Source organism: Nesoenas mayeri (genome assembly GCF_963082525.1).
Source record: "Nesoenas mayeri genome assembly, chromosome: 3".
Classification (NCBI taxonomy): domain Eukaryota; kingdom Metazoa; phylum Chordata; class Aves; order Columbiformes; family Columbidae; genus Nesoenas; species Nesoenas mayeri.
Window position 1 is genome coordinate 78,621,682 of NC_137544.1, and position 26,153 is coordinate 78,647,834.

Consider the following 26,153-nt stretch of genomic DNA (forward strand, 5'->3'; position numbering starts at 1 on the left):
GAGTCAAAATTCATCTTTATTCCAACCAGTGCTGCCTTAATGATGTCACTGGGCCATGCTCTCACATTCTGCTGAAAAAGAGGATGAATTTGAGTTAATCACTTAGAGGAAAATTAGGCCAGTATACCTGCTCTGGCTTACCCTTAAATGCCTATTACACCACATCAAAGATCATTTGCTAAACTGATTCTGCAGCTTGAAGTCATTTTAATGAACACGCTACGGTTGCTTAATTAAACTGTTAGAAACAAAATCAGGGATTCACAAACTATGGCATTTTATTTCAGAGGCCTTTGCTTACATTTGTACAATATATTACATAATTCTCCATTTTCTGCAGAACCTAATATATATTTTATAGCTTTTTTCTATAAGCTTTTCCTTCAGTGTTTGTCAACAAATTTTTACAGTCCTGTACAATTCTGAATACCTTGAAACTATTTTCAATAAAATCAGTTAACCTTAAGCACACACTATGAAGACTGAAAAGGCTTTTCTTAGAAAAGTCAAATGTAAAGGATTCTGACACTCTAGCATCTACAAACAAAATGCTTTGAATTCTTACATGTTGTATTGCCAGAAAACAAAGAAAAACATGCCAGCCCCTATTTCCCCAGGCAAAAGAAGTACACAGAACTACAATTAAAACAGTAAAACAATCTGTACAATAAAGTACTGTGTATTAACAGTGCCAGGTATTAAATAGCTTGAATGAACACTTCCGCAATATACAAATGTCTTACAAAGGTATATAATTAACAGGAGAGAGCTTGGGATCCATACAACATAAAATCAATACAAGTGAAAACAGTTTGAAGTTGGTTTTGGAATTTGTACAAGGCATTTAAAAAAGTAAATGTCTACCACTCCGCTAGCTATTTATTTTAAAAACAACTACCCTTTTGTGGCAGTGTTCATATCAGCAACCACAAATTATAGCCTCACAACTTACTCCATCTTGAAGTCCTCTCCTTGAAGCTCGTAATAAAATAAGCATTACAAATGAAATATTTGTTGCTTTAAGGGAAAAGAAACATTTACAAGAAAACACAAAAATATAACTGTTATAATCCATTATGAATAAATATACACTTTAAACTGGCTAAATACAATCTTTATACATTAAGATTTAATACAGTTTGTTAGCCATTTTCTTTCTTTTTCATAATGTATTTTATCAAAATTAAAAAAAAAAATACTGTTTTATAGAAAAATGGCAAAGTACAGTAGTTTCATTCCAATTAATGGGTTCTTCAAACCCAGAGTAACCTATTTAAGCCTAATTCAAATCTGTAAACATTAGTCAGTCTTTTTTTGTTTTCTTTTTTTTTTTAAAGGAATTCTCATATTTGGTTATCAGGACTGGTGTCAAACATCCTACTAACTGCAGGTTTTGAACTGAATACATGTGCTTGACGTATACAATTAAAGCCACTATAAGGTGACTTAGCAGTTAAAAAACAATTAGCTTGTACAAATGAAAATAGGTTCAATATTTGTCATAAATAAATGGAAAAATATCAAATGTTCCAGCTTTAACAAAATACCAGGGAATACAGTAAGCCTTACCACATTTATTTCAACCAACCCAACAACTATATGCTCATTGTACTGTCCCTACAGGCAGTGAACAGCCTCCATTTGCCACAGTGGAAGGCCTTCAAGTCACTAGACTTACAATTCCCAGACAAGTTGGAAACAATTATTGCTTGAGGAAAAGCAGTTTGTTGTACTTTTTCTTCATAAAAGTGCACTTAAGTGCAAAGTTAGCTTGTCAAGAAACAACTTTAAATACAAAATAGTGCTTGTCCGAATTTTGTGCCACTGTGCAGTATAAAAAAAAAGAAAAAAAAAGAAAAAAAAAAAAGAGTGGCCCTCAGCAGCCATTAAGTGCAAAGTGCTTGGGCAAGTCCTGCTGTCACCTGCACTCAACTGACATTCCATTCTGTGATGAGCTTGACATAGATGGTTCTGCTAAAGTTAACATAACTGCAGCCGTAATGGAACTAGAAGAAGGTGATGAGGAGGAAGATGATGTAGTAGCAGCACCTGGACAGGAAGAGGAAAACAGGTTATAAAAGTTTACAAATTAAGCAATAAAAATATTTTCCCATTCAACAGCAAGCACTGGTATATACTGACTCCAGCAACCAATGCCTAATAATTAAAAAGAGAAAAGCCTCCATTCCCTTGTTTTTGTAGAAAATACTCCAGAAGGCAGTTTCAGCTATGTGCCAGGCAGCAGGGCACTGTTCCTTGCAGCCCTGGTTCACTGGACACCTGGACCAAGGGTCCAGCCAGAGCTCACTCCTGACCCACCAGCACAGCCAACCGTTCCCTTTCTTTCCTGTGAGGATCACCATGGGTAGGGCCTTGTCCCAGCACCGAATCTGCACACGCACCCTGCGCCAGCAACCAATAAGCAACTGCAGATCCCATGTCATGGCTGCAGCCATAAAAATCTTACTACACATGGCATTTCAGTCTTTCTTCTTATACTCAGTGGGCTCTTAAATGCGCACATAAATAAGGCATGGAGAAAATAATCTTTTTAATGCTGCACATTAGAACATTCCCTACACCAACAGGTAAAGGAGCTTCAGAGAAATCAGATTTAACTGATGGTCTCCATTAAACTCATAAAATAAATCACTTTTCCTAAGGCGAAAGCACTAACTAGACACAAACAAAACTATAGTGAATTATTGTGTAACTTGAAGAAAGTTAGAAGTTATTAGTAACCTTACATTTTTTGTTCACTGGTTGGAAAAGCTTATTTTTCTGTGAATTTTTTTTGGTATAAAATAGTTTTGCCTAAACAGAATAGATTTCATGCCTTTTTTATATATTCCTGTTACATAGTCACTGGATATCTGAACCATACCTACTAAAGACCATAAAATAACTGCACACAGTCTTTACAGTCTTAAAAAAATCCAAAAACCAAAAACAAAAAAAACCCAAACCAAAACACCAATACACCACCACAAAAAAAGAAACCCACACTCCTAATGGCACACATCTCCCTAAAAAATATCCAATTCTTGTTAACACCTTAAAAACAAGACATGCAATTTCGCCCTCTAAAAGTAGAATTTAGTTTCCAGCACTTACTTTCCCGCTCTTTTTTCTTTAAGCGCTTTCTTCTTCGGTCAATGGAAGCTACCTCAGATTTCAAGGACAAGTAATGTTTCCTGATTTCCTGCAATTTTTCTTGGAGAACTGTTATGCGCTCAGCGCTCGTCAAATTTTCCAAGTCAGCTGCAAATTTAAAAAAGCTCTGTCAATTATTGTATTGCCGTGTTACCAAAAACTTCCAAATTTCATTGAAGTGGGAAGTATTCAAATCTTAGTGATGTGCTTTGAGGCAGCAGACAGCAAAGCTGCTGTTTATTGTCATAGTTATTTTTGAAAGATACCACCACAGATACACTTTTTTTTCTTTTTAAGAAAGTGATAGAGAGAAAATGCACACATTCCTGTCCCCACAGGAAAGAAAAACAAAAATTAAGACAACTGGTGAAAACACAGGGGTCAGAACTAGCTTTGAGCCTGTTGCTTTGAGTCCTTGCTAGGGCTCAGTTGGGCCTAATACACCAGGAAGGGCAGTCTTGGTCAGCTTGCAACCTGCTTGTTTTGTAACAACCAGGACAACAGGGATCTGAAGAGCTGTGGGGTGCTCCTGATGGAGTCCATGGCATATGAGCCATAAGGTATAGCTGCACAGGACCTTCTCCATGGCATCTCACATAGGGATGTCGACAGACACAGCCAGCACAGAAGCTACCCCTCCAGCTGCTTCCAGCTGGGAGCTCCCCACCACATGGCACAGAGCTGTGGGGGGCACAGGCAGAAGGAACTACTTGGGTTCAGTCCCTTTCAGCCACAGGTCAACCACACTGGACACACTCCACTCAAAGACATTTAACAACCATTTAAACTACTGTGGGCTGCTGAATGCATTTCAGCAACCTATAGTGAAGCTATAACACCAAAGGACCAAACACCACAACTGTACGAGACTGTGGGAAAGTGGGGAAAACTCAGAGACATTGCAAGTGGCTTAGACTCCTGCAACAGCAGGAAATGTGTTAAACAGCACTCCAAAGTCCAACTTCCACCAAGCAAATATAGTATGTGCAATGTAGCCATGGTAGAAAGGAAGGAAGGAGCAAAAGCTCTAAATGTGTTGCACAGGAAACTTGCCCAGTTAATTTCAGCAGGCCAGTAAGCGTCAATAAAGACACATTACGTGGTCAAAAAGAGAAAAATAATGTAACCTGACTGTGAAGAAGGACTATGAGAAAAGTACTTCTATTGTAAAGTAACACTGAGATTCAGGGCTGAAGAAAAAAAATGCAGAGTCAGATTCTCTCACCACAGAAACAGGTGTCTAAGTGGAGAATTCCCTGGATGGAAGAATGCCACTGGCAAAAAATTCAGCAGATGTGTCTACACCGTATGCTGTGCCAGCTCTTTCCCGCTCCCACTTTACGTGAGAACAGCAGCCTTCACACAGCCTGGGAGAGCGCAGAAAAGCACAGAGCATAACACTCTCAGAACTTCAGAAACTTGACATATACTAAGGTCATCTGTGAATACTGAATGAGATACTATGGATCACTTTAAGAAGTAATTTAAATCAGTACCACAATGCAGTTTCAATTTGACCTTTAAAAGCAAAGAGAAAGTAACTCATGCAATACTATTCCTTCACAGTCAAGACCAAGGACAACAATTTATTGCTGACCAGGCAATCAAACATACAGAGAGAGGGCTAAAAATAGTGAGTTTTTTGTTTTAAATAATTATTTTCTGATTGGTCTATTGAGGAAGAAGGCTTCAATCTAATATCTAATATCTTCTCTTTTCTCCCTACTGCAAAAAACACTGCAACAGCACACACACAGAGGTAATTAAGAAGTTACATTAATAGAAGGCACTAATATGCTACTGGACTGTTTTTCATATAGGCAAATGCATGATCCTTTCAACACTACTAACTGGTATCTACACTTGTGCCTGTAACTATGCCTGACACAAACACACCAAGAGTTCTTACTACTAGAAACAGTGAATCTGTCATGGTTTACTTAGGCAAAATGGAAGGAGAGAAAGTTACAAATCAATCATGTAAGTGTCTGAACAAGAACTAGAGAATGAGGAGTAAAACACCAAGAAAATAACAACACAAGAAGCACACACAATGGATAACATTCATGCCAGAATGACAGGTCTCCACAGGATGGCAAGAACACAAGTCAGTGCAGGAGTCATATCTAGAAACAGTATTGTAAGAGTGCAATATAGGCAGTTTCATGCACTGAAATTGAAAAAAATAAAAAATTCTTAAATAATGATTTATCACAAAATTAAGCAAACTGAGGATGGAGTAACTTTAGGGAAAAATCCCCCAAATACACAAACTTCAAAAAGCCTTCTCATACCATACTGCAAGACTACAGTAGGCATATTTTGAAAAAATACTTACACATTTGAAAACTCCATTTGTAAACTTTGGGCAAACGATTATTCTGTTCTTTGAGATCAGACTCCTTCTCTCCATTTTTCCCACATTTTCCTGGAGATTGTGTTCTTGTGGGTGCTTTGGTTTGGTGAGATTTCATGCCAGTAGAAACTGATTTTGCTGACTGAGGCTTGGACACAGTTTCACCAGCAGACAGTTCTTCACTATCACTGCTGTTTGCTGAGGACACAAGAAGATATATTTGTTATAACAGAAAGCAACCAAACTAAAGCCAGAATCTACCCCATGCTAATTTTCATATAACAGAAGTTTATTTTAACCAAAATGCTCCTACTCTAAAATGATATAACTCATGCCACTGTAAAAGCTTGGCACACAGCTCTTTGCATCGCTAGTGTCGAAATATAGGACCACAAAACGGGTATGTATTGGGGTTCCTCTAATTCTGGCATGCTGTGAAAGGGGCACCTTGCATTGGAAATGCCATTCAGTTAACTGCTGTGCAGAAAAACATCTTCAGCTGACCTAAAATAGAAGAACTTCACCTCACACTGAAATAACTAACAACAGAAACAGGCTGAACGCAGATTTCTAATAAAACTACCCAAAGAACAATAACAAAATAATGTCTAAAAGACATGATTTATGAGAAATTATTAAAAGGATGAAGCTTGTTTAGCATTATGAATATAAGTGGGGTGGAAGGAGGGGCAAGAGATTATAATTCAACAGATGTCTAGTGACAGTGTGGAATAAAATGCCTAAGGCAGCTGCAGAATCTCCATAATCAGAGTTGTTTTTAAAAACATCTTCAATTAATATTTATCAAGAGAAAGTTATGCCTCAGTTTTACCTGCTCTATGTGTTGACAAAATAAACACTGAAAAGTCTCTTTGTTCTGGTCTTTATGATCTGGTGAAGTACGCTGAAGAATTCAACACCAAGATATACATGGTATGTAAGAACTCAGCTGGCTGCAGAGCTGCCGTTGTCTGCCGGCTTAACCCAGCAGCAAGAGCTGAGGATGCTACAAACACAGCTTTAACTGGCATACCTGATTTTTTTAAAAAACATGTTTTGCTCACAACTGACTCCACTTTTTATCTATTTATTGCCCTTATTATATACAGCAGTGCCTGATAATAAAAACTGAATGCATACACACCAGGGACTGTACACAGTACAAGAAACAATTCTATCTTTAAATTGTTTGGATCCAAAGACGACACTGGTTTTGAGAAAAAGAGATAAATTCACCACATCAAAGGGAACAATTCCGAGACTAAAAATCTTGTATTAGTTCTGCAAATTCAGTTTGTTTTGTTACTTTTATTCCTAAGGCGAGGGAAGGAATAAGGATTACTGAAGGAGGAGATTAGTGAAATGGAGTGAAAAAGGATGTGAGAATGTGAAGAGGAGATCAGTGAAGATGAAGGATCAGTGGGGTGAAAGCAAATACCATAAAGTACAGACTTTTAGTAAAAGCTGTTAGAGAAAGGAGGGGGCTGGGGTAAGAGAGAGGAAAAACAGGATGGTATATGCTTTCTAACCTTGCTTTAACTGCGTTTTTTTTTTAGCTATCCTCCTCACTTCACTCTCCAACTGACTGTTCCCTGGTATTTTTTATTAACCATGTGATGAGGCAGTAATTGAACCTGCTGCCTCCCTGACACGTGTTCATATGCCTCTCTAATATAGCTCTGCTTCTATTAAGCTTCTCTTTCCCAGTACTGTGGTCTCTATTTCAATTAGCTTCTACAAATACAAAAAAGCTGCAAAAGCCGCATTATTTACTAAAGATGTATCAGATGATATAGCAAGAAAATAGATCCTATATTTTTCCTGGAATTATTCTCATATTTGCTACTGGAAGAGATATTAACCTCTGAAAACTCATCCTGCAGAAAATACATAGTGTAATTTCATCCAGCTCCCCTCTAAAACATGCAGCTATCATGCCACAGAGATTCCTGTCCCAATCCTACCAGCTGCGACATACTCACTCTTCTTGGTCTTCCTGAATTACACGATATTAAAGACCTCTAAGAAATAGGCACAGAAAGAACACAAGACATTTAAAAACCCTTTGGAATGCAGCAAGAGTAGTTCCTTCATTTAAGCAGTATTAAGAATTCCCTGATGAGAACATTTTGTCCAAATACATTTTTTATTTCCAGATTTAATCTCCTACAATCATTCAAATGACACCGTACTTTTAATGCATTTAATTTCACACAGAGCTGCTGTACTTACTAGTTTTGCTCTTCTTTTTGCTGTTCACAGATGTTTTGTGGCTTCTTTTCTGCTTTTTTGAGGAGCTGCCTCCTCCCTGAGCATCTTTAAGTCTTTTTTGGCCTGTACAGACTGTGATTGGGGAAAAAAAAATCTGAAGTTAAATAAGTATTCGCACTTCTGTGTGTTTTTCTCAAAGTCTCCAAAAAAACACTTCAGAGCTTAAGTTTGTAGACAACAATGTGAATGTTCCTGCCTATCCTTAAATGGTTCAGCTTTCTACTTATATTGACAACAGGAGGTGAAGGAGGATGGATGGCAGACATAATTTGTTGGTTAGAGGGAACACGTCAGATGATTGCAAGTAACCTTGCCATAGGCATCACTGGAATTTCTCTCAAACCACATGGATATTTTTTTTTTATATACTGTAAATAAACTAAGAATACATTTATTTGAAAAACTTAGCAAGAACTATTGGAACTGAAAAAATGTTTGAAAAAGCCTATTGCGCTTGGAAGCTGTGAGGAAAAAAAATCAAACAATCATTTGTGATCAGTAAATACATTAATTGAAAGTATTCATAAAAAAAAAATCTTAGATACTGTTAAAAAACAAAGGGAAAAAGTCTACTGGTATTTGTGACTACAGAGGGGGAAAGTAGAAAAATAACAGAAAAGAATTCTAGTACACCCATTAAAGGAGCAAATTTTAGGAGCTGTTCAAAAGTTGTTCCAGAACCACCTGAGTTACAGATTAAAAATTACTCCTGTAACAAAACCACTTAAATTAAGAAACTCCATTTTCTAAAATGGGCAGTAAGCTGACAGAATAAGAAAGGAAGTTAAAGTCTAATGCATGTAAAAGTAACATTGTGCAACAGTGTAAAACTTTTTTCATGTGGCAATTATTTCCTTTTATATAAAAAAGCAAACAAATTAAGTTCTAAACATACACATTTGTAATTAACAAAGCAATACAGGTGTATTTACTAAGGGCTTCCTATTTACCTCTTCCGAACTCCCTCCTTTGTTCAAGGAAACACACTTTGTCACATTCTTTCAAAAGAGCAATTCAAACAGAATGATGATGGTAACACATCTTAAAGTAATTTTGAGAAAATCCAGTTAATTATTAACTGAAATCTGTTGAGATGAAGAAACCACTTCCATCATGTCAGGATTATATTCAGACATGTTTGGTTTTGTTTTTTCCCTTAGATTAATATTTTTCTAGGCACTTCAACACAGTGAAAGTAGCTGTACTTTTGATGGAACTGTAAAAGAGCCAGTGAAGCTTTTCACAAAAAAGCTTCTGGATCCAGCCTTGTGAATACTTAAATAGCACACAGCAGTACACTGACATCACATGCGCAAGTGCTCAGTGTTTATTATCCCCTGTTCTCTAGTGGTCTCAGGATAGGAACTTCAATTTGCAAAATCACATCTGAAACTGACATATAGTTAAAATAAGGTCAAAGTTTCTTATGAGCTTGATTTGTATTTTTTTAATTAATTTCATAAGATGCAAGTTTGAAATGGTTGCCTATGCATGCCATACTTGGCATTTTCTTTCCCCAACAAACAGCTGAAGAGAGAAGCAAAATTTCATGTATGGAACAGTATCTTCTAAGAAAGGAACTCAAAACGTATCCATCTTGCTACTTCTTATACAATGTATTACAGTTTGCTCTGGGCTTTTCTTGCTAAGTCCAGTATAAACTTTATTTTTATATATTTTATTCCTCATTGAAACCATCACAATTCCTAATGAAAGGCTAAGAAACTTCCTGGCAGATTATTTCTTATTCACTAGATGATTATGCCATCTGCACACAACTTAAGTAGACAGAAGGCTACTGCTACCTCCAACAACTAACTTTCCAGCAGTGTAACCATAACAGAATGAAAATATATCAGCAATGCTAAAACGAGAGCTGGCTAGGTTGAAAACAGCTCTGTTTACCCTTTCTTTTACCTTTTTCAGTATGCTCTGGCTCTGGTTGATTACTACTACTGGAACTGACGCTGGCATCAAAACCTGTCGGAGAAATATTTCCCTCAGACTGGAGGTCTTGCAGCTCCCCTGCAACACTGTCCACCTCTATTGTGCTGTCTGTTTCACTTTTAATGCTTCGTATTTCTTCTTGATTTGGGGGCAGCGTCTCAGAGACAGTTACACTGGACTGATGTCTACTGGACTCAGTTACGGTTACAGACGAAGGCGATTCAGGAGTTGTAGGAGGAGTATTTAGCACTGAATTACTGCCACTGCTTGGAAATTCAACTTTCTTTTCACCCACATCCGTCGGTTTCTCCTCAACAGGTTTAATGTCCACGCTAGCTGGCAAAGATTTCTCAAGCTCAGAGCCAGGCAAAGAAATGTCTTCTTCTGCAAGAGTCTGAAGCTGCTCCTCTGCTGCAGCATCCTCAGGAGCAGCGTGTGGAGGGGAGGCAGCAGCTTCAGTGTCAGAGTCTGAGAACAGTTCCTTCAGCGTTTTCTTCGGCCATTGTCCCTGAATACTTGACCAGACATCTTTTCGATCCTTCGCTCTGGTGTTCTGAAGTCTTTCATCAGAATTATTTAGAAGCTTTATTCTTTTCTCTCCCACTTCAGAAAATCCTGAGTAGAAAGTACTTGTCCGTAAGGACTTCCTTTTCTCTTCTAGTCCATTGTACTTTTTAGTTGGAGTGATTTTCAGTTTAGATTTGTCTTCCTCGTCTTCATCTGAGGAGCTGTTACTGCTGTTTTCTAAACTAAGGGAGTCTTTGTTTTTTGACTTCTCATCCTTTCTGTTAGGTGACACAGTCTTTAAAGATTCATCTGCAACACAGTATCTTCGTTTACCACGTTTCACCTGTGGTTTTGCTGTTTTATCCACTACTTCCTTTTTTACATCCTTTCTCTTCTTTGTGGCTTCATCTTCTCCTTCGGAGTCAGTATCTTCAGATAACTCTTCCATCTCTTTTCGCAATCTTTCAGGAGACTTGGATCCCGACTTGGGCACTACTACATCTGTCAGAGCTTTAGTTTCATCTGGGAGGGATGAACTGCTCTGTTGTTCTTTTAAACAGAGTTCGTTTTTATCTTGGCTTACAGCTTCATGTTGAGATTCCTCTTTGCCATCAGCATGTACATTCAGGGCACTTTGGTCATCTTCCTGCTCACTATCATCAGAACTTTCAGAAGCTAATTAAAAATAAATTTAAAAGAAAAAAAAAAGTTTATCTTGATTCTGGTTACAAAGAATTCTTAAAAAAACAACTAGAGAAAAAAGTACAGATACGAACACATGCTAAAGGGATCTCTAGTAGTATATATTTTAAATGGTACTTCCTGAAGACTACTTCAAAAATTTATTTCCTGTTCTGTTAGAAGGCGTAATGGCTAGATTAGAAAACTATGAAAATTCTGTATTATACAGCACATCTCCAGGAATTTCTGAAGAGGTGGAGAAAACAGAGTGTGCATCAATCCATAAAACACAAACTTCTACATAACCAAAACAGAAGTTGAAAGATGTGCTTAACATAAAAACTCTAAATATTTCTTATGGGCTACAAATACTACCATTGTCTGTCCTTTTCCCAAAGCCCAGATTAGAAACAGTATTTTCCCTGGAGAATCCACAGTGTAAAAGGACAGAACAAAGACACTGGATAATCTCTAACAAACCAGCTTGATGATCAGCCTGCAAAAAGGAAATGAAAGCAATAATGAAAGGCACTTGGAGAAATGTATGAACAGTAAGAATGTAGGGCAACAGTAACAAAATTCAGAGACAGGAATAAAGAAACTGAGAAAAGAAGAACCAACATAAAGGGGAAAGAATCAACAAGTCCATTCAATGGGAAAAGATATGGATATAAGGAGAAACAATGAGAATTGGCTCAAATATATGGGTAACTCCTTGATTTGTAACTCATCTGTTTTTGTTGGCATATCTAGTCTAACTTTTCATCCTGCTTCCCATCTCTCATTCTCAATTCCTCACTAAAACTCACCACACCACCTCTTTAAAGATTATAATGTAACCAGTGACAGAGAAGAAAAGCAATACTGTCAATGAAATTTACTGAAATGATCAAAATTTTATTAACTTTTTAGAAAAAGGTTTACTGAAATATTAACTTAGAGAAGAGCACACTAACAGAGAAAGAGGTGTATATGACAAAATACCTTGAGAAACATTGCCTCAGGTGTTTTTCTTGGTTTATTTAAGATAGGCAGGATCTTAAATTCTACTCTAAGCCTCAATCTGAAAACAACTTTTATACAACCCTTCCAATGTTGTTTGCTTTTTTCTAATTAAACATCTATGGTAAACATTTTGGTCTACAGTTCCTAGAATTCTGTCACTTAAAATGGTCTTCTAACACTTGCTTTTCTCATACCTTAGAAGATCAAAACTACACTACTATTATAATGTAAGAGGTATCAAAATTTGCTATTTGAAATAAAAGAAAAGAACACCACATTAACAAAAAAAAAATCAGGTCCATCAAGTTTTCCTCTCAATCTATTTACTTTGCTGTGTCCTTCAGATGAAAGTTGAATACAACAGCATCAATCATTCCAGTTTAGGGGAAAAAAAAAAAATCTGTAAAAAGTTTTGAGCAAGCAGCTCTGAAATTGGAGGGAAAAAAAACAGTAAAACATTAGAGCCTTTCACACTTAAAACCAAAAACGTGCAAGCAACAGAAAAAATTGAATCCCCAAGCATTAATCTATGTGGACTTAAGTGATAAAAGAATTGCATACAATTAAAAGCATTTCTGGAAATTATGTAATATGGAAAACATTTAGCTTCCCAAAATATTAGCACGTGTATGTCAAATTGTGCTTTTGTAATCAAAAGTTAATTACAGCTTAATTATAGCACTAATAATAGTGTCATTATCATCAGCGCTAATAGCTTTTTTTGTTTCTCATTTCCTAAGGAAATGGAGCTTAATAGATTATGTTGGCTGTTATTCTACCTACAAATTTGGAACCCAGTGCCCAATGTCATCCAAACTCTAATAAGTCTGAAAGACTATTAAATTCCTAAAACTTTCACAAAAAATGCTGGTTACCCAAACTAGCTATACTATATATGTTTTCTTTTTCTGGAGGCACACGCTAAAACAAGGATGAAGAGAAGCAACTAGTTATGATAATGCTGCTGTACATGTGTGGGAAGAGGAAAACAATGTTAGGAACAACAGACATGCTGATAGGAAACCTCCCTTCGATAATTCCAATTTTGAAGGAAAAAAAAATCATGGATTCTAAAAGTTACGTAAATGAAAAAATTAAAATTTAGAAATAATATAGGAAGCAAAAACGCTTTGCTGTGTATGAAACAAAAAAAAGGATGGCAACATAAGGGATGTAATTCTTAAGACTTAACATACTCTGAATCCACAATACCTGTTTTCAGAAGCTGTGAATATTGCTTTTGTCCAAGGGTTATTTCTGAAGATGATGTTATAATTAGCCAGACAGATTCAAGTGTACAGTTGCATCAGTTGTTCTACATGATCATTTACTACTGTTTAAAGGCCATTTAAAAAGGAAGTTTAAGTACAATACCTTGTAGTCCATTAATGATAGAAGTAATTTCTATTGATTTAACTGGAGCTTGTTCAGTATTTTTGGCTTCGGTGCTGTCAAGTTTGGACCCAGTCTCTGGTGATGTGCTGGTGTGAAAAGGTGGTTTTGACAAACGTCGCAATTTACAGTTTTTAGGAGAGTATTTTTCTTCCTTCTCTTTGTCAGTTTTATTCTGTGTGAAAGGAAACATTAAAAACTCTTCTCATTTGAGCATATCTCTTAAGGTAGATTACAAATAAGCAATGCTCTCCTCTTTGTTTAAAAGATCACAAATACCTTTCTATGACCCATGCCAAGATGTTTATACCAAAGACAGGAACTTTTTCACACTAAAACAAACAGGAAAGCAAGCACAGCCAGTGCTGTAGGAGCAGCTGCACTGCAGGACGCCAGACTCGGCAGTGGCAGGGCTGGGACACCCTGTGCTGTGTCACAGTGAGCTAGGAGCTCTAGAACAAAACTCGGGTTCCAGAGGTGCCACAGTGCTGGGGGTGGGCAGGGGGAAAACTTTCCTTGCATCCCATTGCCAAAGGCATATATCATAACCTAATAACCACTTTTCAAAGAATGAATTTTGAAACAAATGCTATGAAATAAGATGATAGTCACATACATGTGGACTAGTCCTAGGTTTGCTCTCCACAAGCAGCAGAGGGAGCTCCCAAATTTCACCCCCCCAGAGCTGGCTCCTCCCAGTAATGATTAACTGGATGCTTCGCATTTGTTTTTTACAAATGCATACATAAATTTCATTTAAAAAGACGAGAAAGAAGAGAAGCCTCCTCACCCCTCCACCCTCAAAGTGAACACCAAACAAAACACCAAAAACTTGATTTAAAAAGTTTTAGTTTTTAAAAAGCTAGGAAATTGCTTTTACTGTCAAGAATTTGTAGGTCAATCAAAAGGTTAGAAAGTGGGGGGAGGAAGGAGAAGGAAGTACTCAAAGATACATTAAAACAAAGTTGGGGGAGCAAGGGAGAAAAAGGGACAGAAACTACCTTTATTTTCTTTCGATGCTTAATTTTTGGTACATTTTTATCAGCTGGCCTCACTATCTTGTCTGCCTTTATCCACTCATCATATCTAAAAGAAAAAAAAGAGTACATGTTTATGGTTTTAAGCAGATAATCATGACATCATAAGATAAATTAATGGAAGAAAAACAAAACGATTAGGCATATAAAAACCGAACTGAAATTTGAATAAACAAGCCATATGTGTACTTTTGCATGTGTGAAGTTTCAGCTAAGGTTCAATTCTTCATATGCTGGGACATACAGGGCAAAGTCTTTTAATGCTGATGGGTAAGAGTGAAAGTTGGTATTTTTCCAACCTGCACTGAACAGCTTGAAATCCACATATACAGGTAAAATAAACTACCAGAATGATAATTCTGCATGGATCTCCAAGAGGTATACTTTGTATATATACTGTAAAACCTTAAAAATAAAATAAATTCTTACAACTACATAAAATGTGACCAGTTAACAAAAATAAATTCTTTTGAGCCTGAGTGTCTGCAAAGTGATATTTGGAGTGACTAAAACTCAGGAGTCACTAACTTAATACTAACATTTTTCAATTCATTTTCAGGTAAAGGTTTCCAATTTCTATCAGAATGATACTAGACAAAACCACACTAAATAGCACCAAGATATTAAAAACAGGTGCCTTACTATCTAAGGTTGGACCTGTTAAATACAAATCCAAGACCAGAGAAGTACATTCTTAGTAAGAATATACTGTAACTATGGTGCTGTACTTGCCAGTTTCATTGTGTACTTCTGAAAAACCTCAAGAATCAATTCAAACATTTTTTTTTCCTCCCAATAAACATAATCTGCTGTCTTACTTCCAACTCAGTTCCACAAACCATTTGAGTAAGAAACAGGTCAGTTAAACATTAGTATGTATTAACTTTTCCCCCAATGTACAGCCACACAAATTCTGATCCCCGTGTGTAAACGTGAAAACAGAGGGGAAGAAACCAACTTAAAAAACGCCTCAAAGATCCAGAAACATCAAAAATGCCCACAACTCACAAAACAAAAAACCACACACACCCCCAGAAAACTAGTATGAGATGGTGCCCGGCCCAATGCACTCATGACCATGCTGGCTTTCCAGCTGAGCTTACTTGACCACCATTTTGATATATCCACTGACTGCTGATACACTCCCAATTCATCTTCTTTGCAACTACTCCCAACTATATCTACAATACTGACACATAAATTAAAAAGAATTAGAGAAAAACAGACTATACAGGAAAGCAAGTTGAAAACTTGCCTAAGTTAATATCTATACAAGGGATGCCAGAAGCTAAATACTCTATTTTATTAACTTAAATATCATCTAATAATACAGTGAAAAAATGGAGTAGCAGTAGTCTCTGAAAAATAGTTTTCTGAAACGATGTATTTTGTTGTTGTTGGGTTCCCTCCCTCCATGTGACAATAAAAATAATGAAATCTAGCAGCAGTCCATGCAGACCACAATATACAAAGATTACCTATATTGCTGCAGATACAGCTGTAATTATCCTGTTGTCAAATGACATGTAGGCAAACAGGCTGAGATTTCTCTCCAAAACTGAAATACAACTCTGCAGAGTACTTTCCAGTATGGAAAAAATCCCATATTCTGTGAGGCTGTGGAAAACCCTATTTGAAGTAATCTTCGAGTCAAATACGTGCTTTTCACAAGGAATATTGGTAAGTAGACTGCCAAATAGACTTTACAACCCACATAAATGTAAGAGTATTTAATTATATCTAAGTGCATGCAGGAATGCAGCTCTAGGACTGGACAAATACATGGTGAAAAGCAATTATTCTGACAGTGTCCTTTCTGCCTCAAACATGCTGCTGTATCTTCCGCCTATGCAAAGTCTGTGCACTGCACAAACTGTCCATGATTCAAGGTAACCATAGTGGCTGTTGGGGTGACAGCTGATAGACTGGGCCATACTGAAGCAGAGAAAAGAAGTGCAGACTCTTAAGAGGATATATATAGATACCACAGGGTCTTAAATATTAGAAGCAGTGGTCACAACTCTTCATCTCAAGTAGCACAAATTGAAAATGTATGTGTGACAGTCACAACTCCTGGCCAAAGCATATCCTGCTCTATTCTCAATGGCAAGAAGAACAGTAGTCAGACCCTGCAAGGAGGCCCAGTGTCATAGAATTCTACAGGGAATCAGATGCACACACTTCACACCTTTGCAATGCACAGCTCCTTTCACTACTCACACCTCAGATACATATGATTTGCCTAAACCTGTGACAACTGGACCCCAAGCTGAAACAGCTCCTGCAAAAGGGCTACATCCCAAGCCACAGCTGACAACCTGACCCTAAATTACACTCTACTGCATGACAAAGCACCCTGAAAGTGGTACAGCGCACCAGATGCCAAGCTACATCTGAACAGCGTGTCTGACTCAGACTAGAGTCTATAGAACTGTACCTTATTAAAACACAAAAACTTACTTCATCCCTAATCTTGCTTTAGACAACTTGTTCACAAAAGAAAACAAAAAAACATTATGAAATAAGTTCTTCAGCTCTCCTTACAAGAAATATGTGCTTCCAGACGGCTTGGGTCATTTTACTGCAGCACCATCTTCCACACTTGCTTACCTCAGCTCCCTAAAGTGAGCAGCTGACAGTGGAGAGGAAGGAGGTGAGATGGGAAGGTATTTCTAAAAGAGTTTGCACAGACTGGTTTGAGAACAAAGAGGAGGGATTTAATAAGTAATCGAATGACTTCAGAAGAAACATTCCCTTTGCCTTATCAAAATGAACACAAAGATAAGCCAGTAAGGAGAGAAGCTTTTCTGCCTCACGGGTTAAAATGAATGCCTGCCAGAGAGGTGGGTTTGCACAGGAAGGAAGGAAAAAAGGAAGAATGATTTTATAGCAAAAAAAAATTATTGGAACTTCGCACAAGAATATGTAACGATTCTGTTACATCCATAGGTACCAACTAAAAGCTAAAATAAACCATAATATGTTCTCAGATATAGCACAGTCAATGCTCCACATAAGTACTAGAGGGGAAACAAGGAAGGAAGTGTACTTTTCCAGCCTCTAGGTATATACTGGCAAAGGTACCACCTTCTCAGAAAGACAAGTGACCTCAAAGAACTAGCAAGCCTTGGCAAATTCACTGAGAAGTTCCAGTATACTGTCTGTATCTGTTAACAAGGAAGAATCAAATATTTTCTTTGGCTGTGATCAAAAAAAGGAAGGAGGAGACTTGATCTCATAACCAAGTGCTGGAATATTAGATGAGGACTCTGATTTTTAATTTTATTTATTTTTAATAATCCTCTCCTCCATGACATATGGTACTCTCAAGAACCTGAAATTTGGTTGTACGTGTTCTTTTAATTTCAGTAGTTTACTGTTAAGTCCAAAATTTATATCTTGTTAATGCTTCAACAAACCAAGACAGAAATTAGCACTTTCACATTCAGATTTCTAAAGAAAGAAATGTTGAAAATAACAAGTCTTAGTTTTAAACACTTGAAATGTTCAAGTATAACATCTTGTGATATCGTACCAGGTAACACACAGAATAAAAACAACCTAAGCTCTTTCTGAATACACATCCTCTGTCTTCAATTACTGGGAACACACTGCAGAAGAAATTCACCTCAAACACTTATACAATGAACTTTTCTTTGCACTGGCAGCTGAAAATTAAAATTATTACAGAAGGAACTGGCACTGTGGCCCCCAGGGAAGTTTCAGTTCCATATGAAGCATACATAATTCAGAACATGACTGGCCTGTTAGAAGAAATACGGTTTCTCTCATGAGCTTTTTTCTGGCTAACAAGTGGTAACATAAACAGTTCTCTCTAACAGAGTAGAGATTTTTACCATTCCCTTTCACTACAAGTCAGGCTCCACTGAACATTACAATTCCTTACCTTTACCAGAGACACACATCACCTAAATCTCAGGACCTAACAACAGGACCCTTTAGAGTGAAGTAGCATAGCTGAACATGCTGTTACACTATATTTGATTTTTGTATTTTCTACTTACTATTTTAAAACAAAAAAGTTCCACAGTCATTAGTGTCACTGGCTCCATAATATTTAAAATAAATTAGCAAAGATGAATACCAAGTACACCAAACTCTATTCCAAGTACCCCAAAGTGTGTGCGTGCACGCACACATACACACAATTATTCTGAATCCCAAACCGATACTGAAGCTACCTTGTGATAAGAAACATTGGTAGTTATTTAGGATTCCTGCTCAGACTTATGGGTTTAAAGAACAGGCCATTAAATGGCATACTAACCAAGAGGGGAAACAGAAAAGTCAATTTTGAGGAGTATGAGAATGACAGAAAAATCCTGGATTAGAAAATTCTATCCTAGCTCAGTACATCCCATAACTTAATGTTACAGTACTTGTCCCTGCTGAAGGCTAGAAGTAAACTACGATGAATAAGAAGAGGGAATTGCCCCCTATCCAAGTAAAACAGTTATTTTTCCAGGCTGTGACTGACAAAAAGCCGTATCAAGTTACTACATCACACAAGACTTGCCTTATTACAAAAATATCAAAACATTTAGATGCTGCCTTACACTCAGGCTTATCCACTCGTACTGTCAAATCCAAAAATTTAAGTAATTTTACTTGGATTTTAAAAATTAGCCACATTTAGCAGAGTCCACGTGAAGTCTCATAGCTTATTCTCAATCACTGATATCTTTTCAGTGAAGAATCCTACTCTCCCATCCCCTTTCAGAGGGTTCTTTGCAAACACCAGGTAAGAATATAAATGCAAGTCCTGCTGCAAGAAAGTCGAAACAACTCCCCTCACTTCTCAGACGAGTGCAAGTTTACTAAAAATGCTTTTGTATCAAATATATCCTAGTCACAGGAATAATGCCTCTGCTATCAATCCACGTATTTGTTTAATATGCAGACTTCAAAAACCAGAATCTTGATTTCTCCTTTAAGAACCAGGGTGCTGGAATCTCTCCAAGGTGAAGGCTCATTTTTGACTTCTTACTTCTTCAGATTTTAAGTGGTACTGCTCAAATAAAAACCTGATCATGTCACCTCATAGCAGGTATACAGCTTAATATTTACTGAAAAAGGAAAGTAACTTCCACATCTACAGGTGAATTCCAACACGAAAGTTTAAAAGCAAGAAACCTCTTGGAATGGCACACAGTAATCATCAGCAAGTAGATGCAAATTCCAGCAACTTATGATCCTAAGGAAGTACTCCCCAGTAATGATGGAGATGCCAGTTACATTCCAAATCCCACCTTGAGCAGGCTGCATCTCCCCTAGTATCTTGATTTCATAACCCACTATGCTTACAATTGTTGCCTGAAGACAGTTTGCATGAAAGATCATATTCTTGTAGATCAAATTTCTAATAAAGATCGATATAAAAACTGGCAATATTGAGACGTTCCTCCTCAGCAGTGGCTTAGGTGATCCTGGACATAACCTGGCCTAGATGCAAAGGGGTGTATTCAAGAGAGAGAGAGAAGTATCACGCTTCTGTAACTGTGACCTTTGCTAGCAGATCTTGCCAGCACTGAATAAATGAGATTTGTCACACCCTCTTGGTCAGAGGTAGGATGGTAATCAAAGTCCAGATGACAGAAGGTGGTCATAGATTTTCCAGAAGATGAAAAATAAATAAAAAGTACAGCTGATTTGCCTCAGACTTTTTTTTTTTTTAAAGAGATCTACAAACACAGTAATAAACTTTGGTAATTGGCTTAAAAGCCATTCAGAAGCTGTAGTTCACTGTTTTCAAACTTGCTTCAAGTTTTAAATGGAAAAAAAAAGTGGTCTGAAATGGAAAAAATATATTAATACTTCAACTTATTTCTGTTAATGCTATAAAGACAATAAAAAACATATACTCCTGCATATATTAAGAAAAGCATAAGAATCCACTAGGCTAAGAAGAGTCTTGGTTGGAAGCTTGAGGCAGCCACAGGAGCAGGAGGGGTGGGAGGGGATAAAAACTGGATCTGAATGAAATGCAATTATCTGCTGCACACTAAGAATCTTGTACTTTTCTTTTTAAGTACCATACTGCTAGTGCACTCTCTGGCTCGCTGACAAGAGTGTGTATACAGACTTAGCTAACTGCACTATTCAAATATTGTATGAGGTAAAACTGGTTTAAGAGAGCCAGAGGAATTTGTGGAAGAGTGAGCTGTCACTTGTATGGAGAAATCTAAAAATAAGGTGGGGAATGAAAGAAGCCTTCTTTGATCAAGTCATTTTAAGATGATTTTCTAAGTAACTAACATGCTGCATTTATATAGTGTTAAAAATCTAATAGTTTCATACAGTACAATGACCTTCATAGAACACCAATACTGAAAGTTTAGCACTCCAGGTGTCTATTCATTTAGTTTTTAAAATACACAAGTGTATTTTAGAAGTAATTCAAGAAGTAATCACTAACTAAAACTCAAGTTACCTCACGTTCCATCCACAGTAGTGCACCAAGTAAAGGACTTCTCCACCTTCGATGTCAGAATCTTTAATACTAGCTTCATACATTTTTTGATTTTTCCCTCTTCCATACCGCACTTGGACTTTCATGCCTGGTGGATAGCATTCAAACTCTTCTTCCTCATTGTTATTGTTGTCTTCTTCTTCTTCCTCCTCCTCTTCTTCCTCCTCTGCTTCTTCTTCATCTTCATCTTCTTCCTTATTCGTGTCATCTCTTGAAAGGTTTAAAAAATTGTAGAGTTAATATGAGATACTTCATAAGCTTTTCAGTTCCAAACCACATATATTGATAAATATTGTGGATGCATTAGAGACTGAGAAACAGCAGGCTCCAAATATGTGAAACTGCACTATGGCCGAATAATATCAGCAAAATAGGATACAGCAATACACACAAAATCCAGTGCCTGTAAGGTGCAAGAATGACTTGACTAAAACAAAAATATAATCCATCAAAATCTGTATGAGCAGAAGTTGTTCAAATTCGTCTTTATAGAATTCTTTCATGCAGATCCTATATTTAAACATAGTTTTTTTCAGTTCAAACTCTTCCTTCTAAATATAGAGAAAGTTCCCTGAATTCCATTTTTCAACCTACAAGTTTTACAAGTGCTTCCTGAAACTTAGTTCTGCAGAAGATCTTTGCTTTATTATAATAAATAATCTCTATCTCAACACCTTGAAGTGACTGCAACCAAAAGCAGATTTTAGTAAAAAAAAGTATGCAAGATTATATAGCAAATCAAGCAACCTGTGTTAATTTATGACCTTGTCACTCCTTCCAATTATGCTAAAAGTCTTCTAAATCTAAGTCAAACTTGCAGTAAATTATTATATAAGTAGCAAGCAAGTGCTCACTGTTTTCCAAAGTAAGCTAATTTTGAATACATTTTTAGATATTTGGACCAATTTTCAGAAGCACTAAGAACCCACAAATCTTGGTAGTATCAGTCAATGGCAGCTACCAACCACCTCAAAGCAGCAGACTACATTACAAAACTTAATGGCAGAAAAATATCTTTGAATCTCCAACAGCTTTACAAAACAATATTATTGGCCCTTGCATCATTGTAATCCCACACTCTGTCCAATGCAGAACAGATTAGGGACACCTACTGAATTCACAATAATCACAGACCACTAATAATTTAAAAATCTGAGATATGGAACAGATATACTTGAATGTATTACAGACTGGGTAAGAAAAGAGAGGTGCTGCTCCAAGTCTGATTCACACCAGTATTTCAGTTAATCTCGCAAACATAAAAGTCTGTATTAATAACCTAAATCTCTCCATGAAATATTCAGTATAAAAATACTCAGGTAAACCAAGCTACTTTCTCTCTGTGAAAGGATCAAATAGCATTTTAATTATTAAGATGCTTCTTTGTAGAAGTAAAACTGCAGTATTATTATCTAATTATCTGGCAAAAGATAATTCAGAAAAATAAGCTAAATTCAACTGTAGCATAACCACAATGGCTTATTGAAATTACTTTAGAAATGAATGTTGCCACACACATATCCATACACACAAAAATATATAAATACATATATGTATGTGTGTACATGACAAGACAAATGCCACAATTCCCTCTGTTGGTGTATTAACTAAATCTAATCAAAGAAGATGCGTCTGTTCAGGTATTAATGACATGGACCAGAGAGTTTTGTTCTAGAAGGCCACGGTTTTCAATTTATTATATACTTTAAGTGGGTTGTTTTGCTAGTGAAGTTAAAACCATGAGAGTTAAAAATGCGACGTGAACAAATTTTGAAAGCTCACTTCATCTCCACTACACATTATAGGGCAAAATTCATTTCCCAAAGAAATCACAAATAAAGGTCCACAAAGACTCAGATGAAAAATTCCTGAACAGAATTCCACAGCTAACAAAAAGCAGCACCAAACTTTTAAATTATACTCTCTGATGCACTATATCAAAACTACTACCTAATTGCAGCTTAACAGTTATTATACAAAACCTAAAAAAATACTTGGCATCAGGAACAGAGCCACCCCTGCTTCAAGAACAAGATGAGTTTGTGATTCCCCATTGCTAACAACAGGTTTTCCACAAAGGCTCCATGACAATACCAGAACTCCTCTGGAAGTATGAGTGTGGATGTGCGAAACCTTCACTGTGAAGCTGGGTAACTTGGATGGTCAAGTAGATGTGAAGAGCACACTGTACACAGGGGGACGAAATGTCAGGAAGCAAAAGCAAAACAGAAGCAGAGATGGCTCCAATTAAAAGGTGTTCTAAGGAGTGATCTGGTCAGCGATCATAAGCTGGAGATTTTAGGAAAGCAATCAAAAGCAAAGAATATTCATCATATTGGAGCAGAAAAAACAGTGTACTCTCATAGCTCCTTGAACAACAACAACAAAATATCCCAGTGGTTGCAAGGAAGAAAAGATATTGTTTTACAAGGCCATAGAAAGTGCAAACCTGGCAGAGCAGATGAAGGAGAAGCCATGACTGCTGTGAAACAGAGCTTTGTAAGAGACAATTGTGATTGTAGCCATCCAGGATGCACAGTCATAACCTCATTTGTCCATGTATGCATGGATGAGAACATCAGATTTCCTTTAATGCCGTTTAGTCAAAATCTCATTTGGGAGGGGGGAGGGAAGTAACATACCAAATACACACCAAGCCTCTTGGCAGAAGACAGTAATTGCCAACTTAAAACCAGTACCAAGTAATATTTATCACAAAGCTGCAACGATTTGAACAACCCAAGCAGCAGCTGATGAAACAAGGCAGCAGCAGCAGCTGTGCATGCACACTGCGCAAGACACACAGCAATTCAAGTGTAACTGTTCCAGAAACCAAAATACCCCAGGAAAGTTTGTCAGAACTCAAAAGCACTTCCAAATACAACTGCAGATGAAGAATACCCTCACCCCATCTCCCACAGAATGGAAACATAAACCTTCAGAAGCAGGAAATTAATGAACTAAAATGCAAAAAAAAAAAAAAGTTAATAAGATGAAACCATAAAATAATTTAGATCATAAAAATACTGCTTATCATTAGCTCCAAAGGAGACTGTGAAGTCGTTAAAAAGCTAAAAATACTTCAAGTGTTCAGAAATACAGAAACGGCGGGTAATTCTCAGTCAATATAAAGATTTAACACCAACAAGCCCGTAAGGGTAGGTATAATCAACAAATAGATGATGTTAACTGATGAAATAGCGCACACTATTATACCACCAAAAGAACTGCAGTATCATGCAAATGCCTTTCAAGCCACAATCTCTGGCACCAAACAGGGCGTTGTCACAAGGTCTGGGTGAAACCTTTGAGACAGGGTATGATTTGGAGCATTAGATTTGCCTCCTGGGATCCCCTGTTTCACAGCAAAGCTACCCCTACTCCAACACACTTCCCCTGGCACACCATGCTGGCACACACAGCAGGTAAGATGGCAAATGCAAGATTATTTTTTTCAAGGGTTATTCTAAAATTTGAGGAAGCAAGATTACTTCAATTATTGGTTCAATTAAGTCATTACAGTTAATTGAACCACTAGCAGAAATAAACTCCAGTGTAATTGACACTCCAAGTTTAGCAATTAACTTCTATTTTTGTTTCCCTCCTTTTTTTTTTTTTTCATCCTAGAGCATTATTTAACCTCTACTTCACATAATACAGAGCTGGGAGATGTCAAGTCTCCTTCATACTCTGACTTTTTCAATAACAGCTGCATTAAGATGCCCTTATGTTTTAAGGCAGAGAGGCCATTCAGACCTGTATTTGTACCATGATGCTAGAACATCATCTTTCACTAAACAAAATAACAAAACCCCCCAAATTCACCAGTGTTTGCCTTCCCTCTGAAGTTGCAAAAAAAACCTAAAAATAAAAGCTCCCAAGGACTTCTGTCTACACACACAGAAAATCTGAATAAATACACAGTTATGGTCCATCATTCTGAGGGAAGGGGAATGGCACTAACTTGATGTGAATCACATCTGAGAGCAGTACAGTACACTTCAACCATGCAAGCACGTATTCTATAACCTGTACTGCTGCAGAGAAGACAAATGAGAGGACCTCCTGTTATTGCTTCTAATCATTCAGCCAAGTTTTTTTCAAGTATTTTGAAACATTCCTCAAAAGGATAATGGATGGTTCAGAAGTCTGGCTGAGGAGTACAGCACTTTTCATTTTTATAGCACTGGTTCACAGTCGGCTCAAAAACAACTAGTATTTGATGAATGCTTAAGGGCTCACCCACGCACATAAGTCTCAGTGACAGCTACCATGGAATAACCTCTGTAGTGACTGTAAGCTATGTAAAAGGTGATGACAGAACCACTTTCTCCACATCAAAGATGCCTCCCTTTCATTCAACATGATGCATGCAGAGCACTGGAACATTTACACTGCCACTCTGTGCTTTATTATGGTGTCATTAGCAGCTTATTGCTGTACCAAAAGCAATCCTTACATATATGTATGTATCAGTGCACATTCTATATTAAGACAAAAAAAAAAAATCAATTAAACTGTTTCTGAAAACATGACAAAAACTTCCTTTCCAATAGAAAGGCAGCTGCAATACATAAATAGAATACACATTACAAATAAGAGCATAGAAATATGTTCCTATAAATGAAACTACCTAAGTATGCTTCTTAAAAATCTGGTTTTTTTGCATACACACCAACAATCTAAATTTCAGAGCAGATGTTCATACCAACTGTAAAATGAACACAGCACATTTCTTTCCCTTCTCCTAAGCTAATAAATTCCATATAAACCTAAATCAGACTGAGAAAGCTATCTCAATATATAGTTCTCAACCCTAATCCACAAGATATAAGATACGCCTTCCATATCAAATCTCCTTCACTCCAAAACCTTTTAACCTTCCTGTTAACATTTCAGATTCACCACCATAAAGCTTTGATATGTCATTTTAACAGACAAGGAACTGAAAAAAAACCATTGCCTCTAACAACGTGTTATCTCCCATACACGAAATGGAGCATCTGACTATTATATAATCCCCTTGTAAACTGCTTTCAGAAAATCCCTATCAAGTGTTTCCAGAAAATTTAACTCTTGTACCAACAGAAGCCACCACAAGCACATGCACAGCAAGTAGTCACCCTGCCCTACAAGGGTAACAAGCCCTAGTAGAACCCTTCACGTGAAACAATGCCCAGCTTAACCTAGTTCTCAACTACTGTTTTTATTATCCATAGTTCCCTCCTAGTGCTTAGAGGAGGGGAAATGCTACTACTGCATGTAACAATATATATAACAGCTCTAAGATTGAGATTTTTCTTTTGCAGGTAAA

The 26,153-nt window shown here is 37.0% G+C and overlaps 1 protein-coding gene across 2 annotated transcripts in view; it reads right to left on the reverse strand.

Moving 5' to 3' along the window:
- Positions 1-261: 261 nt before the first annotated feature.
- ARID4B (AT-rich interaction domain 4B) overlaps positions 262-26,153 on the reverse strand; it is a 93,063-nt gene continuing 67,171 nt past the window's right edge. For both annotated transcript variants that reach the window (XM_080340933.1, XM_080340932.1), the window contains exons 17-24: positions 20,801-21,049; positions 14,314-14,398; positions 13,295-13,487; positions 9,698-10,909; positions 7,742-7,852; positions 5,492-5,707; positions 3,115-3,261; positions 262-2,049 (exon numbers count right to left, since the gene is read on the reverse strand). In XM_080340933.1, the coding sequence (XP_080197059.1) occupies positions 1,919-2,049; positions 3,115-3,261; positions 5,492-5,707; positions 7,742-7,852; positions 9,698-10,909; positions 13,295-13,487; positions 14,314-14,398; positions 20,801-21,049 (2,344 nt within the window). In that variant the 3' untranslated portion in view covers positions 262-1,918. The remainder of the gene's footprint in view (positions 2,050-3,114; positions 3,262-5,491; positions 5,708-7,741; positions 7,853-9,697; positions 10,910-13,294; positions 13,488-14,313; positions 14,399-20,800; positions 21,050-26,153) is intronic.